We start from the raw sequence: 23,074 nt of genomic DNA, 5'->3' as shown, positions 1-23,074 counted from the left end.
AGGAGCATGCCATTGGAGATGCCGGTAATCATGGAGAATACTTCCGCAATGGTTTCCTCATCTTCTTCTATGTCTGCTCACAAGCGTAAGTTCAATGTGTCTCAGCCACAGACAGTTCTTCCATCCTTGACACAGTTCCTTGTTGTTTCTCGGTCTGACGAAGGTCACAACTTCTCCACGGTTAACCCTTTCATTATTCAGAAAGGTGTTGACGCATTGCAGGTCCTGTAAAGTCTTGTTCCAGATTACGAAATGGCACCTTGTTGTTAGAAACAGTCAGTGCCCTCCGGGCACAAAAATTGCTGCGTACTTCACTGCTACACACCTTCCCTGTTCGGGTGGAAGCGCACCGCACTTTAAATTCCTCACGTAGGGTCGTTTATACACGCTCCCTCGACGGGTTGTCCTACAAGGAAATTCAACACTACCTGTCTGACCAGGGCGTAACGGCTGTTCATAGAGTCATGAAAAGGGTTGACACGAACATCGTTCCAACCCGTACTGTCTTCTTGACATTTGACAGAGTTCAACTCCCATCGAACATCAAAGCGGGCTATGAGATAATTTTCGTTCGCCCTTACGTACCAAACCCTACGCATTGCTATCGGTGTCAGCGGTTCAATCATACCAGCCAGTCTTGTTCCAATCCGGCCAAATGTGTTACGTGTGGCAAGGATGCCCATGAGAGTGCTTGTCCACTCCATCCCCTCGTTGCATCAACTGTATGGGTGACCACGCTGCTTCCTCTCGAGATTGCTCCATTTTTAAAGACGAAAAGCTCATTCAGGAAATCAGAGTGAAGGAAAAGGTGTCGACCTTTGCTGCTCGAAAATTATTCGCCAGTCGAAAGCCCACTGTGCCTCAGACAGGTAAATACAGCACTGTCCTTGCCTCTCCTCGGCCAACCCTTTAGTGCCACAGTCGTCAGATCGGCCATCGCAAAGATCGCCCGTTCAACCTCCCCACTTTCGCCTGCTCACTCTAAGGCTCACCCTAAATCGGGTTCTGCTAAATCTCGAGCCCAAAAGTCAGACACCTGGACTTCCAAAAAAGGTGAAGATTTTTTACGTATCCCAAATTCACAACCATCAGTTCCTCCTTCATCTAAACATCCTGTTTCCAAAAAGGCTAATAAGAAACCCAGTTCCTCTCCTTCTCCGCCACGGCGTGTCTCATCTATAGCACCACCTGGCAGTAGCCGCCCTCGGCCGTCTTCTGTGTTGCCGAGGCGCAATGCTGGCGGCCGATCAACTGGCCTATTGCTGGTGGCAGGAGCTGCTCCTGAACAACCTATGGATCAGGATCTTCTGCCTTTGGCTGACTGCCATTCCACACTGTCAGTCGCAAGCTCTGAGCTTTCGTTGTGTTGAGGGCAATGTTGGTCACATTCTTCCATTTTCTGTCCACCCTATGTCCATTATCCATTGGGATATACGTGGCATTCAAGCCAATCGGGATGAATTGTCGATCCTCTTACGATCCTACTCGCCGGTCATCTTCTGTCTTCAGGAAACAAAGCTGTGTCCTCATGACCACTTTGTTTTACCCCATTTTCAGTCAGTCCGATTTGATCTCCCCTCTGTTGAAGGCACTCCAGCACATGGAGGACTTATGATTCTTCTCCATCATACTGTCCATTATCACCCAATCCCCTTAAACACTTCCTTCCAAGCTGTCGCTGTCCATCTTTCCCTTTCTGGATACACCTTCTCTCTTTGTACTGTATACATTCCATCGTCCAAACTAATGGCATGAGCTGATCTCCTTCATCTTCTTGGTCAGCTTCCACCCCCCTATTTGCTGGTTGGGGATTTCAATGCCCACCACCCGCTTTGGGGATCTCCACATCCTTGTCCGCGTGGCTCACTATTGATAGACATCTTCCACCAAACGGATCTTGTTTGCCACAACACTGGGGACCCTACATTTTTGTCTGCCTCCACGACAAATTTCTCTCATTTGGACCTTTCGGTCGGTACTGTTCCGCCAGCTCGGCGCTTCGAATGGTTCGCCCTTGCTGATACACACTCAAGTGACCACTTTCCATGTGTCCTTTGATTGCAGCCACACCTGCCATATATGCGCCCGCAACACTGGAAGTTTGCCCAAGCTGATTGGACACTTTTTTCATCTCTAGCGACATTCGATGACCGTCACTTTCCTAGCGTCGACGATGAGGTCACTCATATTACAGACGTTATTCTTTCAGCTGCAGAACGTTCAATACCTCGCACCTCCGAATTGCCCCGGCGCCCCCCAGTTCCTTGGTGAAACGAGGCATGCCGTGACGCAATACGTGAGCGGCGGCGTGGTCTTCGCGTTTTCAGACACCATCCAACATAGGCCAACTGTATCCGCTATAAGCAGTTCCGTGCGCGATGCCATCGCGTCATCTGCGATAGCAAGAAGGCAAGCTGGAACTTCTTTACTAGCTCATTTAACACCTTCACTCCCTCCTCGGAAGTTTAGAGTCGGATTCGACGGTTATCTGGCGCGCCTCGTTTCTCCCCGGTCTCTGGGCTCACTGTCGCACATGGTACCATAGTGGACCCCGTTGCAATTTCTAACTCATTGGGTCAACATTTTGCTGAGATTTCGAGCTCTTCAAATTACCCGCCAGCGTTTCTCCCGAAGAAATGCGCTGCGGAAATGCAACCTCTTGCCTTCTTCTCTCAAAGTCACGAAAGGCACAACACTGTTTTCTGCATGCAGGAACTCCAAAATGCACTCTCTTCTTCTCGCTATTCCGCCCCAGGACCGGATGGTATCCACATCCAAATGTTGCTGCATTTACCATACCATAGTCTGCGTTACCTCCTTCGCCTTTATAATCGAATTTGGACCGACAATACTTTTCCCAGATGATGGCGGGAAGCTATCATCATTCCTGTACCGAAACCTGGAAAGGACAAACATCTCCCCTCTAGCTATCACCCCATTTCTCTCACGAGTAGTGTATGTAAGGTTTTGGAGTGTGTGGTGAATTGCCATTTAGCTTGGTGGCTGGAGTCCCAGCCTTTTAACACCTTCCCAAAGCGGTTTCCGAAAGAATCGTTCTGCAGTTGACCATCTTGTTGCCCTCTCCACTTATATCATGAACAATTTTCTCAGGAAATGCCAAACGGTAGCAATATTTCTTGATCTGGAGAGAGCATACGATACCTGTTGGAGGACAGGCATCCTCCGAACACTGTTCTCTTGGGGCTTTCGAGGTTGGCTGCCCCTTTTTCTTCGCGAATTTATGGCAGAGCGCACATTTAGAGTGCAGGTCAACACTACTCTCTCCCGTACTTTCTCCCAAGAAAACGGGGTACCCCAGGGCTCTGTGGTAAGTGTTGTACTGTTTGCCATTGCCATAAATCCCATTATGGATTGTCTCCTTCCTGATGTCTCAGGCTCCCTCTTTGTGGACGATTTTGCAATCTATTACAGCTCTCAACGGACCAGCCTTCTTGAACGATGTCTTCAAGGATGTCTCGGTCGCCTCCACTCTCGGAGCATCGAAACCAGCTTCCGTTTTTCTACCAGTAAGACCGTTTGTGTTAATTTTTGGCATCGTACGGAGTTTCTCCCACCTTCCTTACATCTGGGAGGTCCGTTTTCAGACGTCGCTAAATTCTTGGGTCTTATGTTTGACAGAAAACTGTGCTGGTCCTCCCACGTTTTCTGTCTTTCGGCTCACTGTCTGCAATCCGTCAACACCCTCCGTGTCCTGAATGGTACCTCCTGGAGAGCGGACCGAGTGGTCCTCCTCCGTCTCTATCGTGCCTTAGTGCGATCGAAATTGGACTATGGAAGCATAGTTTACTCCTCTGCTTGGCCGCCTATTCTTCGTCGTCTCGACTCTACCCACCACCGTGGATTACATTTAGTGTCCGGAGCTTTTTACACCAGCCCTGTGGAAAGCCTTTATGCTGAGACTGCTGAACCTCCGCTGTCCAATCGGCGAGCTGTCCTTCTGAGTCATTATGCTAGCCATCTGTCGTCCATGCCTGCAAATCCGGCTCATGGCATTTTTTTCGACACCTCCTTGGATTTAGGATATGCAGGCCGCCCTTCCTCCCTACTACCACCGGGAGTCCACTTCCGTCAACTGCTCCATTCTCTTTCCTTCCGCTTTCCTGAAACCTTCTTGACAACTTGGGGTACAGCACTGCCTTGGCTCCGTCCCCGGACCTGCCTGCTTCGTGACCTTTGTCAGTTTCCCAAGGATGGTACCCCTTCACTTGTTTATCGTCGGGCATTTGCTGCTCTATGCGCACAAGTGAAGGATGCCACATTTATTTACACTGATGGCTCAAAAACATCATTAGGTGTTGGGAGTGCCTATATTGTTGGCGACACCCCAAATCGATTTCGGCTTCCCGACCAGTGTTCGGTTTATACTGCGGAGCTTTATGCTGTTCTCCAGGCTGTCCAATACATCCGTCGACATCAGCGGATACAGTAAGTTATCTGTTCAGATTCTCTCAGCACTCTCCTCAGTCTCCAAGCTCTCTACCCTGTCCACCCTCTGGTCCACCGGATTCAGGACTACCTCCACTTGCTCCACTTGGGGGGCGTCTCTGTGGCGTTCCTCTGGCTCCCAGGACACATTGGTATCTGTGGAAACAAGGCGGCTGATATAGCGGGCAAGGCAGCAGTCTCTCTTCTTCGGCCAGCTATTCGCATTATTCCTTTCGCTGATCTACGGAGTGTTTTATGTCGTCGTGTTGCTTTTTTATGGCACGCACATTGGTCGACACTTCCCAATAATAAATTGCGGGACGTGAAAGCTCTTCACTGTGCTTGGACCTCTTCCTCCCGAACACGTCGTCGGGAAGAGGTAATTGTAACTAGACTCCAGATAGGGCACTGTCTTTTTAGCCATTGACGTCTTTTAAGTGGCGATCTTCCCCCAATCTGTCCCCGGTGCTCTCAGCTGTGGACGGTAAGACACCTTTTACTTGAGTGCCCCTATTTTACTCCGTTATGCGCCCGTCTACAACTGTCGCCTGAAATATCTTCCATTTTAGCAAATGACGCGCGCTCGGCCGATCGCGTTCTCGAGTTTATTAGTGCCAGTGAGATGGCGTCAGTCATTTGAAGCTCTTTTTGGGGACAACCAACCCCCTTCTATAGTGTTTTTTTTAAAGCTTTCCTTCTGTTTTTAGTTTCTACAATTTTTTGAGTTTCGTTCCCATTGCTGCTGGTTTCCAGTTTCGTTTTTTTACCTTTTCCTAAGTCACAGACCGGGCGCTAATGACCGTAGCAGTTTTGCGCCCTAAAACCATTAAAAAAAAAAATCTCCCCCTTGTCGGTATCACAGAGAAGTATTTCAGACATCAATCTCTGAAAGGCGTTTACTATGCAAGTTATATGATTCTCTGTAGAAGCTAAAGTTTTATTTAATTCATCAGCAATACTCAGAAGATGGTTTTTAAATACTGTACATATATCTGATTCATCAATAACATTATTTTTACTGCGAACTGACTTTATATCGTCGACCTTGATCAGACACTTCCTTCACAACTGACCATATGGTTTTAATTTTATTCTGTGAATGAGCTATTCTATTTGTGTACCACATACTCTTTGCCTTCCTAACAACATTTTAAGCACCTTATAGTACTGTTTGTAAAGGGATACCGCAGCTTGAATGTGACTACTTTTAACATTTTGATATAGTTCCCGCTTTGTTCTACATGATATCCTTATCCCATTAGTCAGCCACCTGACTGCCTATTACTGCTAGTACCCGTTTAGAACATTCTAATGGAAAACAACTCTCAAAGAGCATGAGAATGGTGTTAAGGAAAGCATTATACTTACCATCTATGTCATCGGCGCTGTAAACATCCTACCCCTCTTGTTCCTTGACAAGGTTTAAAAAACTCTCTATTGCTGTTGGATTAACTTTCCTAAGTAGTTTGTAATTACATGTGACATTTGTTTGAATACAAAAGCCTTTTAGTGTTAAAATTTGTGCATCGTGGTCTGAAAGGCCATTCATGCTTTTACTAACAGAATGCCCATCTAGTAACGAAGAATGAATAAAAATATTGTCTATGGCTGTGCTACTGTTCCCCTGCACCGTAGTTGAAAAAAACACAGTGTGCATCAGATCATAAGAATTTAGGAAATCTACCAACATCCTTTTTCTTGCACCATCATACACAAAATTTATATTGAAGTCACCACGTATAACTAACTTCAGGTACTTCCTACAAAGTGAATCAAAAGTCCTCTCTAGCTTGAGCAGAAATACTCTTAAGTCAGAGTTAGGGGACCTATAAACAACAACAATTAGAAGTTTAATTTCATTAAATTTAACTGCCCCTGCACAACATTCAAATATCTGTTCAGTGTAGTGCTGTGATAGGTCTATGGACTCAAATGGAATACTGCTTTTTACGTACCTAGCCACTCCCCCACCCTTCAAGGAACTCCTTGAAAAACAGCTAGCTAATCTGTATCCTGGTAAAGGAATCCTCTGAATAATTGTCAAATTATTTAACTGGTGCTCCGACATACCAGTAATTTCAGAGTCAACATCTGTAAGCAGTTCACCAACTTTATCTCTAAGACCTCTTATATTTTGATAAAATATGCTAATTCCTTCTCTACTTGAAAACATGACATCCTCTGAAGGTGAGCCCTTAGTTAGTGGGACTTCCTTTAAGCAGGTGTACCTCTAAGCTGACTTCAGTCTAAAAAAGGTGCACCTCTAACACCAACTACTACAGGAATTTTTCTCTGAGTGATCCCACCATCACCCACTACACTGTCACCTATAAGCTTTGCCAGCCTCCCCTTCCCATACCTATTGAGGTACACGCCATACCTAGTGAAACCTGATCTGCTGATAGACCCAACTGGAAGCACTGAAATGTGCCCTCTGCCATCATCCACCCCATGTTAATGCGCCTAACAGAGCATTAAGATGAGGCCGATCATGATGCTGAAACAGTTGCATGAAATGCACATTATTGCCACCAGTTTGAGTAGCTATCCTTACCAGGTCACCAACTACATCACATTCCCCGTCCCTATCAAGATTGTTCCTGCTCCACCTATTATCACTACCTGATCCTCTTTTGTAAAATTTCTACATAACTCCCCTATGCTGTCAGTCACCTGAGCCAACCTTGCACTAGGCTTCACAAAGCTGGTGACCTGGTACTCACTCCCCAACACTTCCTGCAACTGCTGGCCCACACCTATACTGTGCGAACTACCTAACAGCAGAACATTCTTCTTTCTGTTTGACTTTGCAACTAACCTAGGCTTCCTAACTGCTGAGGACTGCTGCATGTTCCCTACATCTACAGCTACAACAGGCTCCTCTCCACTCAACTCTGACAGTTGGTCAAATCTATTGCATATATGCGAAGTATAACTGTCTGAATACCTCCTCTTCCTTGCTGCCTTCTTGCCAACTGCTTGTTCCCATTCCCCACCATCCTTCACCCTCTTCAACCTATCTAGTTCCTCCTTTGCGCATTGTAACTGCACCTGAAGGGCACAGATCTTACACTCTTGCTCCTCTATCAACTTATTTCTACTACAGATTCTGCATTCCCAGGAGAGGAACTCGCTAGAATGCCCACTGGCTTCCCCACTGCATTCCCCCCAATGAAAGTTCTTTGAACAAATCCCACGCCGTAATCCACTATTCACAAACCTTCGACAGAGCCCACACTTCTCACTTATGGTAAAATTTTACAGTTACTGAAAAAAACTATTTGTCTACATTACCTAAGTTCAGTTACACCAGTAGAACTATTTATAGAACTAACAATAACGATCTCGAAATACTCTGTCTACTAAGAAAGCAACTACTTGTATTAATACTACTACTACACCACAGCTAATACCAATGATGATGGCATTCTCTTGGATCTTGGTGAAGCATTATATGCCCTGTGTTCACATGGCTGTGGACATTGCACAACTTACATGGACAGCTCTTTGTATCACTCTGTTTTGCCACCAATACCTTAACATGTATAAGAAATGGTTGAAAACACATAACTGCAGATATTTTTGCAAAATTCAAAGGTGTTGTGATTTGTGTTATTTATCTTACTGGTACATCACATTACACAATGTTAAATGTCGTTTCTGAAAGTATTTTTATGGAGTGTAGCCCTGATTGGAAGTGAAACAGACAAGAAGAGAACAGAAGCTTTTGAAATGTTGTGTTACAGAAGAATGCTGAAGATTAGATGGCTAGATCATGTAACTAATGAGAAGGTACTGAATAGAATTGGAAAGAAGAGAAATTTGTGGCACAATGTGACAAAGAAGGGCTCTATTGGTAGGACACAGTCTGAGGCAACGAGGGATCACCAGTTTAGTACTGGTAGGAAGCGTGGAGCTAAAAATTGTAGAGGGAGACCAAGAGATGAATACAGTAAGCAGATTCAGAGGGATGTAGGTTGCGGTAGTTACCTGGAGATGAAGAGGCTTGCACAGTATAGAACAGCATGGAGAGCTGCATCAAACCAGTATGTGGACTGAAGACCACAACAACAACATATATCAATAAATCATTAAAAGTAATTACTCTTGCGGTTGCTTTTATATTTTTATTACATGCATCTCCATAAGTCTGGCAGTATTGAACAGGTGAGTGACATTGTCAACAGTATCTTTGTGTTGTGTGGTAGTCTTCAATCTTGGGTCTAGTCTACACAGCTGCCTATGCCGGTAGTCCAAATTGTGTGCAAATCTTGTCATCTCTGCATAACTGCTGCAACCTACATGCATTTCAACCAGTTTGCTTTATCTGCACATAAATCTCTCTCTACAATTTTTACTACTCCCACAGACACTTCCTCCTGTTACCAAATTTATTACTCCAAGATGCCTCAAGACATGTTCCATCAGCTAGTCTTTTCCTTTAGTCATGTTGTGCCATAAATTTCTTTTGCCCCCAGTTTCATTACCTGATCTACCTATCTAATTTTCAGCATTATTCTGTATTATCACATTTCAAAAGTGGGTAAGCAAACTAATAATCTTTCCACATGTCACTTCCATCAAAGGATACACTCCAGGCATACACCTACAGAACCCTTAAATTTACATCAGTGTTAACAAATCCGCACTTCTCAGAAGTACTTCACTAGTCATCGCCAGCTTCTGTTTTACACCTCCCTACTTCAGCCTTAGGAAGTTATTTTGTGTCTAAATAACAAAACTTATCTACCACTTTTAGTGTCTCATTTTGTTAGCTAAGTTACTTGGCGTCACCTGATGTTATATGGCTACATTCCACAATCCTTAGTTAACTTTTTTTGATATCCATATTGTAACCTCTTTCCAAGATGCTGTCCATTCCATTCAGCTGATCTTTCAAGTTCTGTTCCTTATCTGTTATAATTACGTCATTGACGAAACTTAAATGTTTTTATTTCTTCTCTTTTTTCTTTCTTTCTCTTCTTTCCTGTGTTCTACAAGTCACCATCCAAACCACACTCCATGTTTTACTTATGAGCCACACTGTACCAACTGTCTCCTTTATTGAGTTTGCCCCAAACAGCCAGAGGTAGTGGTCATGGGTGTGTGAGCTGCATTTGTGTGAATGTATGTATGTTGTGTATTTCTGAAGAAGGCCTTCTGGCCAAAAGCTTACGTGTTTAGTAGTCTTTTTGTTGTGCCTGTCTGCAACTCGATGTCTCTGGTATATGATGAGTAGCAATCCTTCCTTTTCATAATATTGCCATTACACCATCCTGGATTTTCCATTGTTTATTTCTTAGATTCTTATTGACATCTATGGGTATTAAGTCCGTCGTGTATATCTTGCACACTAGGTGGAATAATTTTGTCGTGGCATGTTCTCCTAAGGAACATCATCTACTGTGTGCATTGTTTCAACTTACGTCTTTCAGTGTTGTGTCAGATTCTTCTTACTGTGTCATATCTCCTGTCTCGTGTTTATCTTTTCCCACTTCAGTCTATAGTATTATTTTCAGGTGCATATTCATACATGCTGCTACAGTTTTGTATTTCCCCTCTAGTTATTCCTGCTTTCCTGCTTGGCACTTTCTGTCAATCTCTGTATTCCCTTCTGCTTACTTCACTTTCCATGTTTGTATATTTTCATCTTTCATTGATTATATTCAATATCTCGTGTTATCCAAGGATATATCTATGTTTGAACAGGCTTCTCCCCTCCTGTTTTCTCCACTGCAGAACAGTCACTACTATGAATGTAACACGTTTTTACTGGCCAGACTGGCACTAGCTGATGTAGATTTGCGTGTATCACTGAACATCTAATAAATTTCCATCAGTTTTAGATGCTGTGAGTATTTGTCATATATCACTGCTGCACTCTTCTTTCGAACTTGTGGAAAAAATTATGAACAGCAAATTTTCTCATTTGGACATACCTTCTAGCATGGGCCACAAAGTTTTTGAATTCAAGGACACCAGCATGTGAGTAGAGGTCTGCGCAGATACAAATGCATCCACACTGCATTGACGGGTCCCTTCTTGTCCGCATCCACAAATTCCATATCTGCATCCATGGATATTTGAAGATGTTTGATTGTTCAAAGAGATCAACAATGCTCCATGAAGTGGAACATGCTGCTCCTATGTATTGGAAAACATTCTTCACCTAGAAACAGTGTTGTGCAGACAATTGACGGTTTTCTTTAAATTTCTTGATATATTGATTGGATAGGGGCTGTACTGGGCCCTCACATCTATAAGGAAGTGCGCCATCTCAAGAGATGCGTTTCCATAAGCAATTTCAAAAAGTAAAATGTCTTTGTGACAAGACTAATGAGTTTTTTTGTCATAGCTACCTTCAAATTGGGCAGGACTACAGGAACTTCTTAGTTTCTTTTAATATTTAAAAAAGTTATATTGTACTATTTTTTCCAGCCTCACACGCAAATCAGAAGTCCCTGTTTTGTATGCAGTATAAGAATACACTTTTTCACATCCAAAATAAATCACTATATCAATATTATGAAAAGGAAATTTGTTACCATATAGCAGAGATGCTGAGTCGCAGATAGGCGCCACAGAAAGATTATCACAAATAAAGCATTCAGCCTGTAAGGCCTTTGTCAAAAATAGTCAACAGACACAAACACTCACACAAATGCAAATCACACACATGACTGCAGTCTCAGGCAACTGCAGCCACACTGCGAGCAGCAGCACCAGTGGATGATGGAACTGGCAACTGGATGGGGTAAGGAAGAGGCTGGTTTGGGGAGGGGTAGGGATTGTAGGGTAGGGGTGGCGGACAGTGCAGTGCTGCTGGGGAGCACGCAGGGACGAGGTGGAGAGGGTAGGGCAGCTATGTGCAATCAGGAGGTAAAATGGGGACAGGGAAGGGGTGGGGAGAGGGGTTAGCGGAAAATGAGAGAAGTAAAAAAGATTGGGTGCGATGGTGGAATGAGGGCTGTATAGTGCTGGAATGGGGAAGGTCGGCTGGATGGGTGACAACAATGACTAATGAAGGTTGAGGCCAGGAGGGTTATGGGAACGTAGGATATATTGCAGGGAAAGTTCCCACCTGCGCCATTCAGAAAAGCTAGTATTGGTGGGAAGGATCCATATGGTACAGGCTGTGAAGCAGTCATTGAAATGAAGGTTGACATGTGTGGCAGTGTGTTCAGCAACAGGGTGCTCCAGTTGTTTCTTGGCCATAGTTTGTCAGTGGCCATTCATGTGGACAGACAACTTGTTGGTTATCATGCCTACACAGAATGCACCACAGTGGTTGCAGCTTAGCCTGTAGATCACATTTCACAGGTAGTCCTGTCTTTGAAACTTCCTGGCAGATTAAAACTGTGTGCCGGACCGAGACTCGAACTCGGGACCTTTGCCTTTCGCGGGCAAGTGCTCCACCAACTGAGCTACCCAAGCACGACTCATGCCCCATCCTCACAGCTTTACTTCTGCCAGTACCTAGTCTCCTACCTTCCAAACTTTACAGAAGCTCTCCTGCGAGGTTAATTGTTAGTAACTATGATTATGTGTTAAGAAGCATTTAATGAGTTCATTGGCTATATCTTTTAGTGTGTCATAATTTTTGCCAAAGTGATTGTTGAAGAACTGAATCTCATGCGGGTCACTGTGTTCCTTGTTTAATAATGCTGGTGAACAAATTTTTGTATAACGACAATATGAAAAGCATTGATTGCTATTCACCACATGGAGGAGGCATTGTGTCACAGACAGAAACAATGAAAAGACTGCTAACATGCCCTTTCAGACAAAAAAAGTCCTTTATCAGGAGCAGGAAACAGACACATTCATATGGATACGGTCTACAACTCTTCAGGTCCAACTGCAGTCTGTGCCTGTGTCAGGCATGAGCAGCAATATGTGGTGGGGGTAAGGAGGAGGCATGGAGGTGAGGGTTGGAGGGCTGTGCAGGGGGAGGGGAATAGGAGAGGGAGATGTAGAGAATGGGAAAAGGCTAGTAGGTGCATTGGTGGGACAAAGGTGTTTGCAGTAAGAGAGTGAAGGGGAAGGAGAGTTCCTACCTGCACAGTGCACAAAAGCTGGCATTGGTAGAATGGATCCTGATAGCATAATTTCAGTGAAATACATCATGTTAGGCAGCTTGTTCAGCAAGTCGATGGTTCATTGGTAACTGTTTGGCAGTGGCCTTCCATGTTGTTGTTAGTTGTCATGTTAACATAGAAAGCAGCACAGTGGTTGCAGCTTAGTTTGTAGAGCATGTGACTGCTTTCACAGATAGCCCTGCCTTTGATGGGATAGGAGATGTCTGAGACTAGACTGGAGCAGGTGGTCATGGAAGGATGGATAAGACAGATCTTGAGATGTTGCATCTGGGTCTATTGCATGGATATGAACCATGAGGCAACAGGTTGGGAGCATGGGTGGCATAATGATGGACAAGGATATTGGGAGATTCATTGGTCAGCAGAATACCACTGTGGAAGGGGTGAGGGGGGATAGTGGGTAGGATATTCCTCATTTCAGGGCATGGCAGGCTGGAGACTGAACCCTGCCAGAGAATGTGATTCAGTTGTTCCAGTCCTGAGTGGTAATGAGCAAAAAGAGGAGTGTTTCTTTTTGGCCATGGTACTGAGTAACGATAGGATTGCTGCTCCTTGACCAGATGGTGGTTTTGTGGGAGGTGGTAGGTGACAAGTGACAAGACATCTGTTTCTGTACAAGAATGGGTGGGTAGCTTTGGTTTGTGAAGGCCTCTGTGAGACCTTTGGCATATTTGGAGAGGAACTGCTCATCACTGCAGATGTGACAACCATGGGTGGCTAGGCCCTATAGAAGTGGCATCTTGGTAGTGAAAGAGTGGTGGTAGTTGAAGTGGAGATATTTCTGATGGTTGATAGGTTTGATGTGGATGGAGGCACTGACATAGCCATCCTTGAGATGGAGGTCAGCATTGAGGAAGGTGGCTTATTGGATTGAAGATGAAAAGTTGAAGCAAATGGAAGAAAAAGTGTTGAGGTTCTGGAGGAATGTGCATAGGGAGTCTTCACCCTCAGTCCAGATCATGATGATGTCATCAATAAATCAAACTAGGTGAGGGGTCTTGGGAATCTGGATGGTTAGGAAGCCCTTCTCTAAATGGCCCATGAATGGGTTGGCACAGAATGGTGTCATACAGGTGCCCATTGCTGTACCATGTATTTGTTTGTATGTGATGTCATCAAAGGAAAGATAATTGTGGGTGATGATATAGTTGGTCATGGTGACAAGGAAGGAGATTGTAGGTTTGAGGTCAGTTGGGCATTAGGAAAGGTAGCGTTCAGTAGTGGCAAGGCCATGGGTGTTAGGAATGTCAATCTAGAGTAAGGTGGCACAGACAATGATGAGTAGGGGAGATGTTCTGGGGTGGACCTAAGGATTTGAGGAGGTACTGGAGATCCTATTGGATTTCTGGGATAGGATCGCTGTGGCAAGATTTGTAGGTAGACATATCTGACAGCTGGTGGAGACCTTCCGCCAGGTAATCCCTGCGGTTCGTAAGCCTTTGTCAGCAGGTAGGATTATGAGGTCAGGATCAGTTTACATGCAGTAGAATGTGGTTCTTACTATGAATGTAGGGTTGGTTTTCATGATGGGTGATTTGTGGAATGATGATGAGGCAAGATTCAAGTTTAGCAAATTCTGGAAAGTTAACAAGGAGTGGATCACGTTTGGATGGAGGAGTGAACTGAGTCAGGCAGGGTACAGTATTGACTTTAGATTGTGTTTAACTGGTAGGGTTGGTGGTGAAAAAGTTTTTGTACTGTAGGGACCAGGAGAAGGAGAGAAGGCCTTTAGCAAGTCCAATTAGGAAGGGAGACAGTGGATAAGGCCTTTTTGAAGGACTGATACTTTTGTGGGACTGAGCTTTTGGAGGGCAGGTTCATGGTTGAGTTTGGGCCACACATAGGTTCTGGGTTCTGTATGGTATAGTAAATGTAGTAGGTCTGTGAAGCAGGGTTTGTCAGTTATGAGGAGATTTGGGGGCAGATTTGATGAAGACTATTCTACAAGTGGTGGATAGTGGTAGTCCAAAGTGGAAGTAGGTGGTGAACAGGTTGAAGAGATTTTTCAGGTGGCATTGTGCATGCTGCTCTAATTTCTGTAATGGAGTTCCAATCTGGGAGATGGAACATAGGAATTTGGAATAGTAGAGCAGGAGAATTTTATGGACATAGAGGAAGTATTACAAGGAGCTTTGGGCCTGGTTTATATGGTTTTACAGGGCTAGGTTGGTGAGGGCTATGGACTGACAGAATTTGATAGAGCTTATTTTGGGAGGAGGGGTTGGAGCTGGAAATTTATAATTTGATTCTCAGGCCATTTCGGGGGGGATTCCAGGATCATATGTGGAACTGGGCTCTGACTAGGGATAGGGAAACTTTTCTGTGTTGGCACATATGGAAGGAACAAGGATTCATATAGCAGGATTAAAAAAAAAAGACACACAAAAATCACAAAAAAGACTAAATAAATTAAATATAGGGGAAAAAGATGAGACCTGGCAGAGGAGGACCAATAGTGAAGGACAAAAACAAACTAAAATCAATATAAAAACACAGTGAGACCAAAAAGAAAAATAAATAAAAATACAGTAATAATGCTGATGTGAGGCATGCTGCCATGGGGTGGTGGGTCTGCAGCTGTTCAGTTATGAGAAAATTGGATAAATTTTTATTCTTCTATCTCAGTTGCATCAGTATACAATTTTGCTGCCCTGCTTACAGGTTTTGGGCTGATACCTCCCTTTCTCAAAAAACACATCTTCTTATTAACCATAACTAGTCATACAGTATGGTGTAAAAAGACATGAATAGCTTCTATACAGAAAGTCAAACTGTAGACAAAAAGTACTCTCATTGATCTTAGCCTGTGTGTCTGACTGAGACAATGAAACTGAAGTGTCAGTCAGATGCAACAGTACACACATAAACCAATATTGGTGAGAGCACTTCTTGCCCACAGTTTGACTTTCTGTGGAGAAACTATTTGTATCTTTTGGTATAATGTTGTATGTCTAGTTACGGTTAATAAGAACGTGTGTGGTTTGAGAACTGGCATGTCACCATGAAGCTGATAACCACTCAGCACAAAGTATATAGTCACACAACTGAGACAGACAAAATGAAAACATTATCCACTATTCACAATAATTTTGGGATGCAGGTCAATCCTATCCCACTATAATGTCACCTTTAAAGGCATTGCCTAAAAACATCATACGTCAATGGGCACCCACATGGGTGCCAACCTAATCATGGGCCATCTAGAGCAGTCCTTCTTATCCACCCAGAATCCCGAAATCCTAAGCTGGTTCATATTCACTGATGATGTCCTTATTATCTGGACTGAGGATGAGGACACCCTATACTTATTCCTCCAAAACCTCAACACCTTCTCCCCCATTCACTTCACTAGGTGCTCCTCAACCCAGCAAGCCACCTTGCTCAGTGTTGACCTCCATCTCAGGGACAGCTACATCATTACCTCGGTCCACATTAAACCTACCAACCACCAAAAAACCTGCATTTCATACTAAGATGTCCCTTTCATACAGGCTAACCACTTGTGCTTGTCGCTTCTGTGGTGATAAGTAGTCCTTCCCCAAATATGCCAAACATCTCACTAAGACCTTCACATAATGAAATTACCCTCACAGCCTTGTTCATGAACAGATCACCCCTACCTTGCTCTCCAGTCACCTGTCATCTCCATCACCACTGTCTGGCCTCAAAGGACCACTCCTCTTGTGACTCAGTACTACAAAGGACTGAAGCAAATGAGTCACCTTCTACACAGGGTTTCAACTACCTCTCGTCGTGGCCTGAAAATGAGTAGTATCCAGACCAATATGCTCCCAACCCCTCCCACAGTGTTATTCCATCCTACACAATATTCTTGTCCATCCCTATGCCACCCGCAGTCCCAAACCCTCACCTTATGGCTCATTTCCCAACAATGGATGTAGATGCAAGGCCTGTACCACACATCCTCCCTCTACCACCTACTCCAGTTCTGTCACAGGGATCTCCTAGCCCATAAAGGGCAGGGTTACTTGTGAAACCAGCCATGTGAACTACAAACTAAGCTGCAACCACTATGTGGGCATGACAACTAACAAACTGTCTGTCCACATGCGGCCACCGCCAAACTGTGGCCAAGAAACAGTTGGACACCTAGTTGCTTAATATGCTGGCCAACAATATGTGCTTCACTTCAACGACTGCTTCACAGCCTGCATCATCTGGACCCTTCTTACCGACACCAGCTTTTCTGGACTGTGCAGGTGGGAACTCTTCTTACAACATGTCCTTCATTCTTGTAACATTTCCTGGCCTCAACCTTCACTAGTCCCTGTTCTCCACACTTCTCTGCTCCCACTCTAGCACGAAACATGCTTTCTGTTCCAACGAAGCACCTACCAATCTTCTCCCCTTCCGTACGTCTCTCCTCCTCCTCCCTTCCTCCCCTCTCCCCTTCCCCAGCAGAGCTTCCTGACTCTGCACCCAGCAGCCCTATCCTGCCCTCATCATGTCCCTGCTCGCTCCCACAGCAGCACACCCACCCCGTATTGCTGCTTACATCAGAAACAGGCACATCCTGCTGTCGCGTCCGAGCAGCTGCAGACAGTAGTCGCATGTGTACATGCCTTGCTTGTGAGATTGCCTCTGTTTTTTCTGCTTCTGTAGCAGGACTTTTTTATCTGAGAGCTAAAAGTTTAGCTGTCTTTTCATTGTGTGTATCTATGACTCAACACCTCCTTTATGTGATGAATGGCAGTCTATCCTTTTCGTATTGTAGTTATTCCATCATGGCCGTCCAGTGCTAGTTTTATGTACTGTCTTTTGGAGGGTGAGTGTAAACAAGAATCAAATTTTCAAAATGTCATGACCCAGTAAAGAAAACTTAAAAAGTCACAAGTATATAAGTTCCAACACTCTTGACTGTGTGTGAGTCTATTTAAAAGTTTCAGATATGCCCTCTAACACATAAGTAGTTGTTGAAAAATAACTTAGATCTAAGTTTTATTTTACATGTTCCATACAATGTAATTACATTTTGAGTTTTCCATACAGGAAAGCCTTCCTTACCTGCTGAGTACATTTAAACCAGACCTGGTTCTGTATGATGCAGGAGTAGATCCCCACAAGGATGATGAATTGGGAAAGCTGCAGCTCACAGACAAAGGTTGGAAACTAAGATTATGTGACAGATTTCAGATTTTAAGCAAGTGTGGTTATTGTTGGAGATATAAAAAGGAAACTTAAAGAGTTAGTTAACAGAAATATTACTAATTTATTTGGTAGTTTTGATAAATGATCACTAAAAATGCCAAGATGTATTTTTTTCTTAATTATTTGGTTCAAAAAAATTTCTGAAATCTGAGGTTTCCTTAGTATCATAGAAGATATTTTTCCAGGTGTCCCAGCCAGAGGGACAGTTCTATTTTCTAGCACACTGACTTCATTTGCCATCTTCGTCAGATGTATAAGCAACAACATTATGTCTGGGTTCAGCCAACAATTTTACATGTGAATTATTGTTCAGAAAGCTTAAAGTCATGCTAGCAAACCACTTGAAAACATGTTTTCCAAAAATAATTATTTATAGTCCAAGTATAAGGATGTATATAATTTTTTTCCCAGTTGCATACATTACACACAATTTCATTGATCCTTCATAAATTAAGTAGGACACAATCACGATTGGAAAATATAGTTTTATAATACATAGATCATTGTTTTCATATGCCTACTGTCATCACACAATGACAATCAGAATTTATAAGTAATACTTTGCCTTTCTCTAATGCCACCATTAGAAATAGTGTTTCTTTAATCAGTATTTTGCATTGAATGTAAATAACTGCTGTTTATGTCTGTGGTAGATCGCAAACAACATTTTTATTTATATGCATCTACACAACAAAGTGGGGGTAACTAGTGGTCAATAGTGCTGTGAGGACATTATTCACAATATAAGAATATACACTTAAAGTGTTATTTAATATATTCAGTGAAAGTTGTTATACTATAAAAAGGTGAAGCTTTCACTTGGAAAGACAGAAAAAGAGACACAGACAAAATTAGAGCCTAAAACATATATATTAAGCAGATACATAATAGTGAAGAAATCTCACCATTGTATGGAGTTTTATTATGAAATAAATCACTTTCCCGGATAGTAACTGTGAAACAGGACAGCTAGGAGGGGAAAAAAACATTACTAGTTATATCTACTCCTCCAACTCTGTAGCTATTGTCTTTTGAGACATAGAATTTATGAAAGAATGTAGTCATAGTATACAGTCTCACTCCCACATTACAATTCATTGGTGACCAGTTTCAGATGGTAAGCATCCAGTATCAGGTTTCAAATAGTCATTAAGTGATAGAGGGAGAGTCTGGAGGCTGAAGAGGGGTTGGTGATGGTAGCTTTCAACTCGGAGGGAGGCAGCAGGTTTGCTGGCTAGGAATGTGGGAGGGAGGGGTGGCAGGTGTATGTGCAAGGCATGTGATACACAGGTACTAGAGCCAATGAGGTGCGATGCACAATGAAGGCAATGTCGATGTGTGGATGGGAGGTAGTGAAGGGATAGAGCAGGGGAAACTGTTGGGTTGAGGATTTGAGAATGTAGGGTCATGAGAGTGAAGGACGTTTGGCAAGAATAACTCCCATAGTTCAGAAAAGCTGATGCTGAAGGGAAGGATCCAGATGGCTCAGGTTGTGAAGCAGCCGTGGAACTTGAGCATGTTGTGCTCAGCTGCATGTTGTGCAACTGGATACTCAACTTAGTTCTCAGCGACAGTTTGACGGTGAGCATTCATTCTGATGGGTAGCTGGTTGGTTGTCATTCCAACAGAAAAAGCTGTTCAGTGACTGCAGAAGTGTTGGTATCGCCCAGGGTTGGAACAGCTAAACCATATCCTTCATCAAGGCTTTGATCATATGTCATCATCCCCAGAAATGGAAATCCTACCCAGGATTCTTCCCACCTCTCCTAAAGTGGTATTCCGTCTTCCAGCCAACCTACATAGCATCCTGGTCCATCCCTATGCCTCTACCATTCCAAACCCCTTGCCATAGGGGTCATATCCATGTAAAAGACCCAGACGCAAGACCCGTACAATTCACCCACCCAGCAATTCATACTCCAGTCCTGCTACAAGCTTACCCTGTCCCATCAGAGCCAGGGTCAATTATGAAAGCAGCCACGTCATCTACCAACTTTGCTGCAATAATTGCACAGTTTTTTATGTTTGTATGATAACTGACCAGTTGTCTATCAGAATGAATTGCCACCACCAGACTGTGGCCAAGAACAAAGTTGATCACCCAGTGGCACAACGTGCAGCTGAGCACAGCATGCTACAATTCAATGACTGTTTCACAACCCAGGCTATCTGGATCCATCCCTCCATTACCACCTACATGAATTAAGTAGATGGGAGTTACGCCTGCAATATATCCTTTGCTCCTGTAACTCTCCTGGTCTCAGTCTTTGCTAACCCACTGTCCCCACACCTGACAGTTTCCCCTTCCTTCATCCTGTCACCCACTCACAATCCGCACCTCAGTGTCACCTTCCATTGTGTGCCACACCTCACCAGTTCTGATACCCATGTATCACAAGCCTAGCCCAGGCCCCTGCTATAGTGTGTGCAAAATGCCGTGGCCACTATACACGCTGTTCGCTGAGGAAGCGTGGGGAGAGTGGCAGTGGTGGGAGGGCACTCAGAGTGCTGTAGGGGAAATGTGGAGCACTGGAGGGGAAGTGCCATTTTAAACTGAAGCCTACTCTCACATTTTTTGTAAATATTAAGTGGGGCTTCGCCACGCCCACACTTGCTTGGTGACCATCCAAAAAGATCTACTGGGGTCACCTCTGCTTTCATTAGTGTCTAAAAAGAATTCTGCTGAAAGTGTAGTGATTTATTTTTATCTGGCTTGTTAACCATTTGTAACTTTAATTTCTCTGGTTGCAATGTCAAAATTTGCTTCTATTGCCAAAAAAAGAAGGGTTTACACTGTTTCACATCATGGACATGTTGTGCAGACACAATTGCGAGGGAATTCTGAAACTGTGATTTATTAATTTTGTTAAGTGAATAACTGAGGAAAAGTCAGTCAGTAGCTTATGAAAAAGCACACCCTTGGTACAAAAAAATGTGTAATGTCTTCATGTATGTTGTTCTAAAACCTATAGCATTTCTCTTTTCACCAGCTATTGATGGCCCTTAAAAATTACATTATTTCACCAAAAATGTCTGTAGTTATTGGAATAACACGGTAGATAATGAAGTTTTACATAATAACGATATGGTAAAATACTCTCCTCTTTTTGTGCTATAATTTGCCAAAATCTCATTTCGATATCTGAAACCATTTATGAAATATGAAGAATGTTGTGGATATTTCACTGTGGTTTTATTGCTGGCACATTGTGATACCAAATGAGTGTGCTACATCAGATCAGTTTCCATGGGATTGAAGTGACTTCTGTTTTTCATTGCACACTTTTCCATACTTCGCGCAGAGTCTTATTTTCACATAAATATCACAATAACTATGGCCATTAATGAAATTATGGGTACACCATCATGAACCTGACATGTAGAGCTGTAAGTAAAGCAAAAATGAAGTTTTTCTACAAAATAGTTCATGTAAAACTGTTTGAGAAAGATTGCAGGGCGCACCTCGATTCTGTCATCGCTGTCTGGGTGAAAGGTAGAAAACACTTATCGGGCTTTCCATCCGAATAAATGAATAAACTCGCCCAGCCCTTTGGATGAAAACTGGTCACTGCACATCGGCCACCATGCCCTTTGCAAGTTATACCCCTGGCTTCCACATTCTTAGCAAGCAAACCCGCTGCCTCTTTCCAAGCTGCTTGTTATTCATCGTGAATTTCTCTTTCTGCCTCTCACATCTCTCTCCCTCTACCCATCCCACCTGAAACAAACCCTACTGCACCCTAGTCCACCTGCCAAAATGTGTGTGTGTGTGTGTGTGTGTGTGTGTGTGTGTGTGTGTGTGTGAGAGAGAGAGAGAGAGAGAGAGAGAGAGAGAGAGTTTATATTGCATAACTGTCTTTACGTTTCATTTGTTAAAACAAGTGACTATTTTGATACATTTCTTGCCTATTTCACTTCAACAGGATTATATGAAAGAGACTTCTACGTAATGGATACAGTTATAAAAAAGGGAATACCATGTGCCACTGTTATTGGAGGCGGTTACTCAAGAAATATTGATGTCCTTGCCAGAAGGCATTCAATTATCCATAGGGCTGCAACGTCTGTGTGGTTGTCAAATTTGTTATAGATATTTTGTATTATGTTCTATTTTGTGTATGAATAAAGAGTTTTAATTTTTGTAACAATACTGTTTTACATTCATTACTATTGTAAATGTGTCAACCTGTGTAACATAGACCCCATAGGAGGGTGAGGTGGTCAGGAGTAGATTCCTCAGGGCAGTCAGTATGACCCCTTCACTCCAGTCTTGCAGGTTTTCTAGTGGGAACAGGAACAAATCCAAGTTCACTCGGATTGGAAGTGTTTGATTTATTTCTTAGGTTCAGAGTATAATGGAGATCCAATGAAGACATCCAGCAGGCAGGCAGGCTGACTTGTGACCACAACAGCCTGGGAGCAGAGTAACATTGCATGATATACATTTGTGGCCACAATGGTGCTGTATTAGTTACTTGTGCTGAAGATCAGCTTGGCTATGGTGTGATCAGAGTGTAGGAAGATGGACAATGATGGTTGAATCAGCAGATGGCAGTAAAGTGATGATGCTTCTCTGGGACACACAGCAGTAACCTGCTTCTTGGACGTTGCTGATTTTAGGCTTCTTGCCAACCAAATGGCCAGTTTTTATAGGAACCAGTGTCAGGCTTTTTGAAATTTACGTGCCCCAGGTGTTGCATAGTTCCCATGTTGTGACACTGCGTAAGGATCCTGGATTTTGATTGTAATCTCATCTGAATTGTTGTTCCATTGTACCAAGGCTGGCTGATGGTGAAATGCTACGCCAGCTGACTACTGCAAGAAGTGTGGTGATGGCAGTGGTTGCTTGCTCCTACCAGCCTCCTTCCCTTTTTGAAGAATTGAGGTGCCCAAATTCCAAGCTGCAGTTGAATCTGGAACTGTCTGGACTCTAACTGTTTACTTCACACACAGTTCATACTGAACACACTTTCACTATTTCTCAAGCCTTTAACTCCCTATTTACACTGAGTGCTTCACATTGTAGTACATACAGGTAAGCAAGTCACATCAGCATGCAAATACTGATGAATTATATACTATAACATTGATCAAATTATCGAATATTCACTGATACTCCTTTCATTTTCTTCCAGGGCTAACGTCGTTACTATAGACATGTAGGTCAAAGAAAGATGAGGGCAGCGTTGGATTACTACTCTTGTGGTAGCAGTAAACAGTACATATCAGGATTTAGACAAACAAAGTGGCAGAAGTAGAAAGCTCCAAATGTAAGCAGTCAATGCTGGTACACTTTGCAATATTGTCTTACATGTCCCAGTAGCTGTTACATTGAGGTTCAATTATTCTAAGTTGCTATC

The 23,074-nt window shown here is 43.4% G+C and overlaps 1 protein-coding gene across 3 annotated transcripts in view; it reads left to right on the top strand.

Moving 5' to 3' along the window:
• LOC126475157 (uncharacterized protein SYNPCC7002_A1628-like) overlaps positions 1–21,862 on the top strand; it is a 61,119-nt gene extending 39,257 nt beyond the window's left edge. For all 3 annotated transcript variants that reach the window (XM_050102777.1, XM_050102778.1, XM_050102779.1), the window contains 2 exons: positions 17,556–17,667; positions 21,638–21,862. In XM_050102777.1, the coding sequence (XP_049958734.1) occupies positions 17,556–17,667; positions 21,638–21,804 (279 nt within the window). In that variant the 3' untranslated portion in view covers positions 21,805–21,862. The remainder of the gene's footprint in view (positions 1–17,555; positions 17,668–21,637) is intronic.
• The last annotated feature ends 1,212 nt before the right edge of the window (positions 21,863–23,074 follow it).

Source organism: Schistocerca serialis, chromosome 4 (genome assembly GCF_023864345.2).
Source record: "Schistocerca serialis cubense isolate TAMUIC-IGC-003099 chromosome 4, iqSchSeri2.2, whole genome shotgun sequence".
NCBI lineage: Eukaryota > Metazoa > Arthropoda > Insecta > Orthoptera > Acrididae > Schistocerca > Schistocerca serialis.
This window is presented reverse-complemented; position numbering and strand designations above follow the sequence as displayed.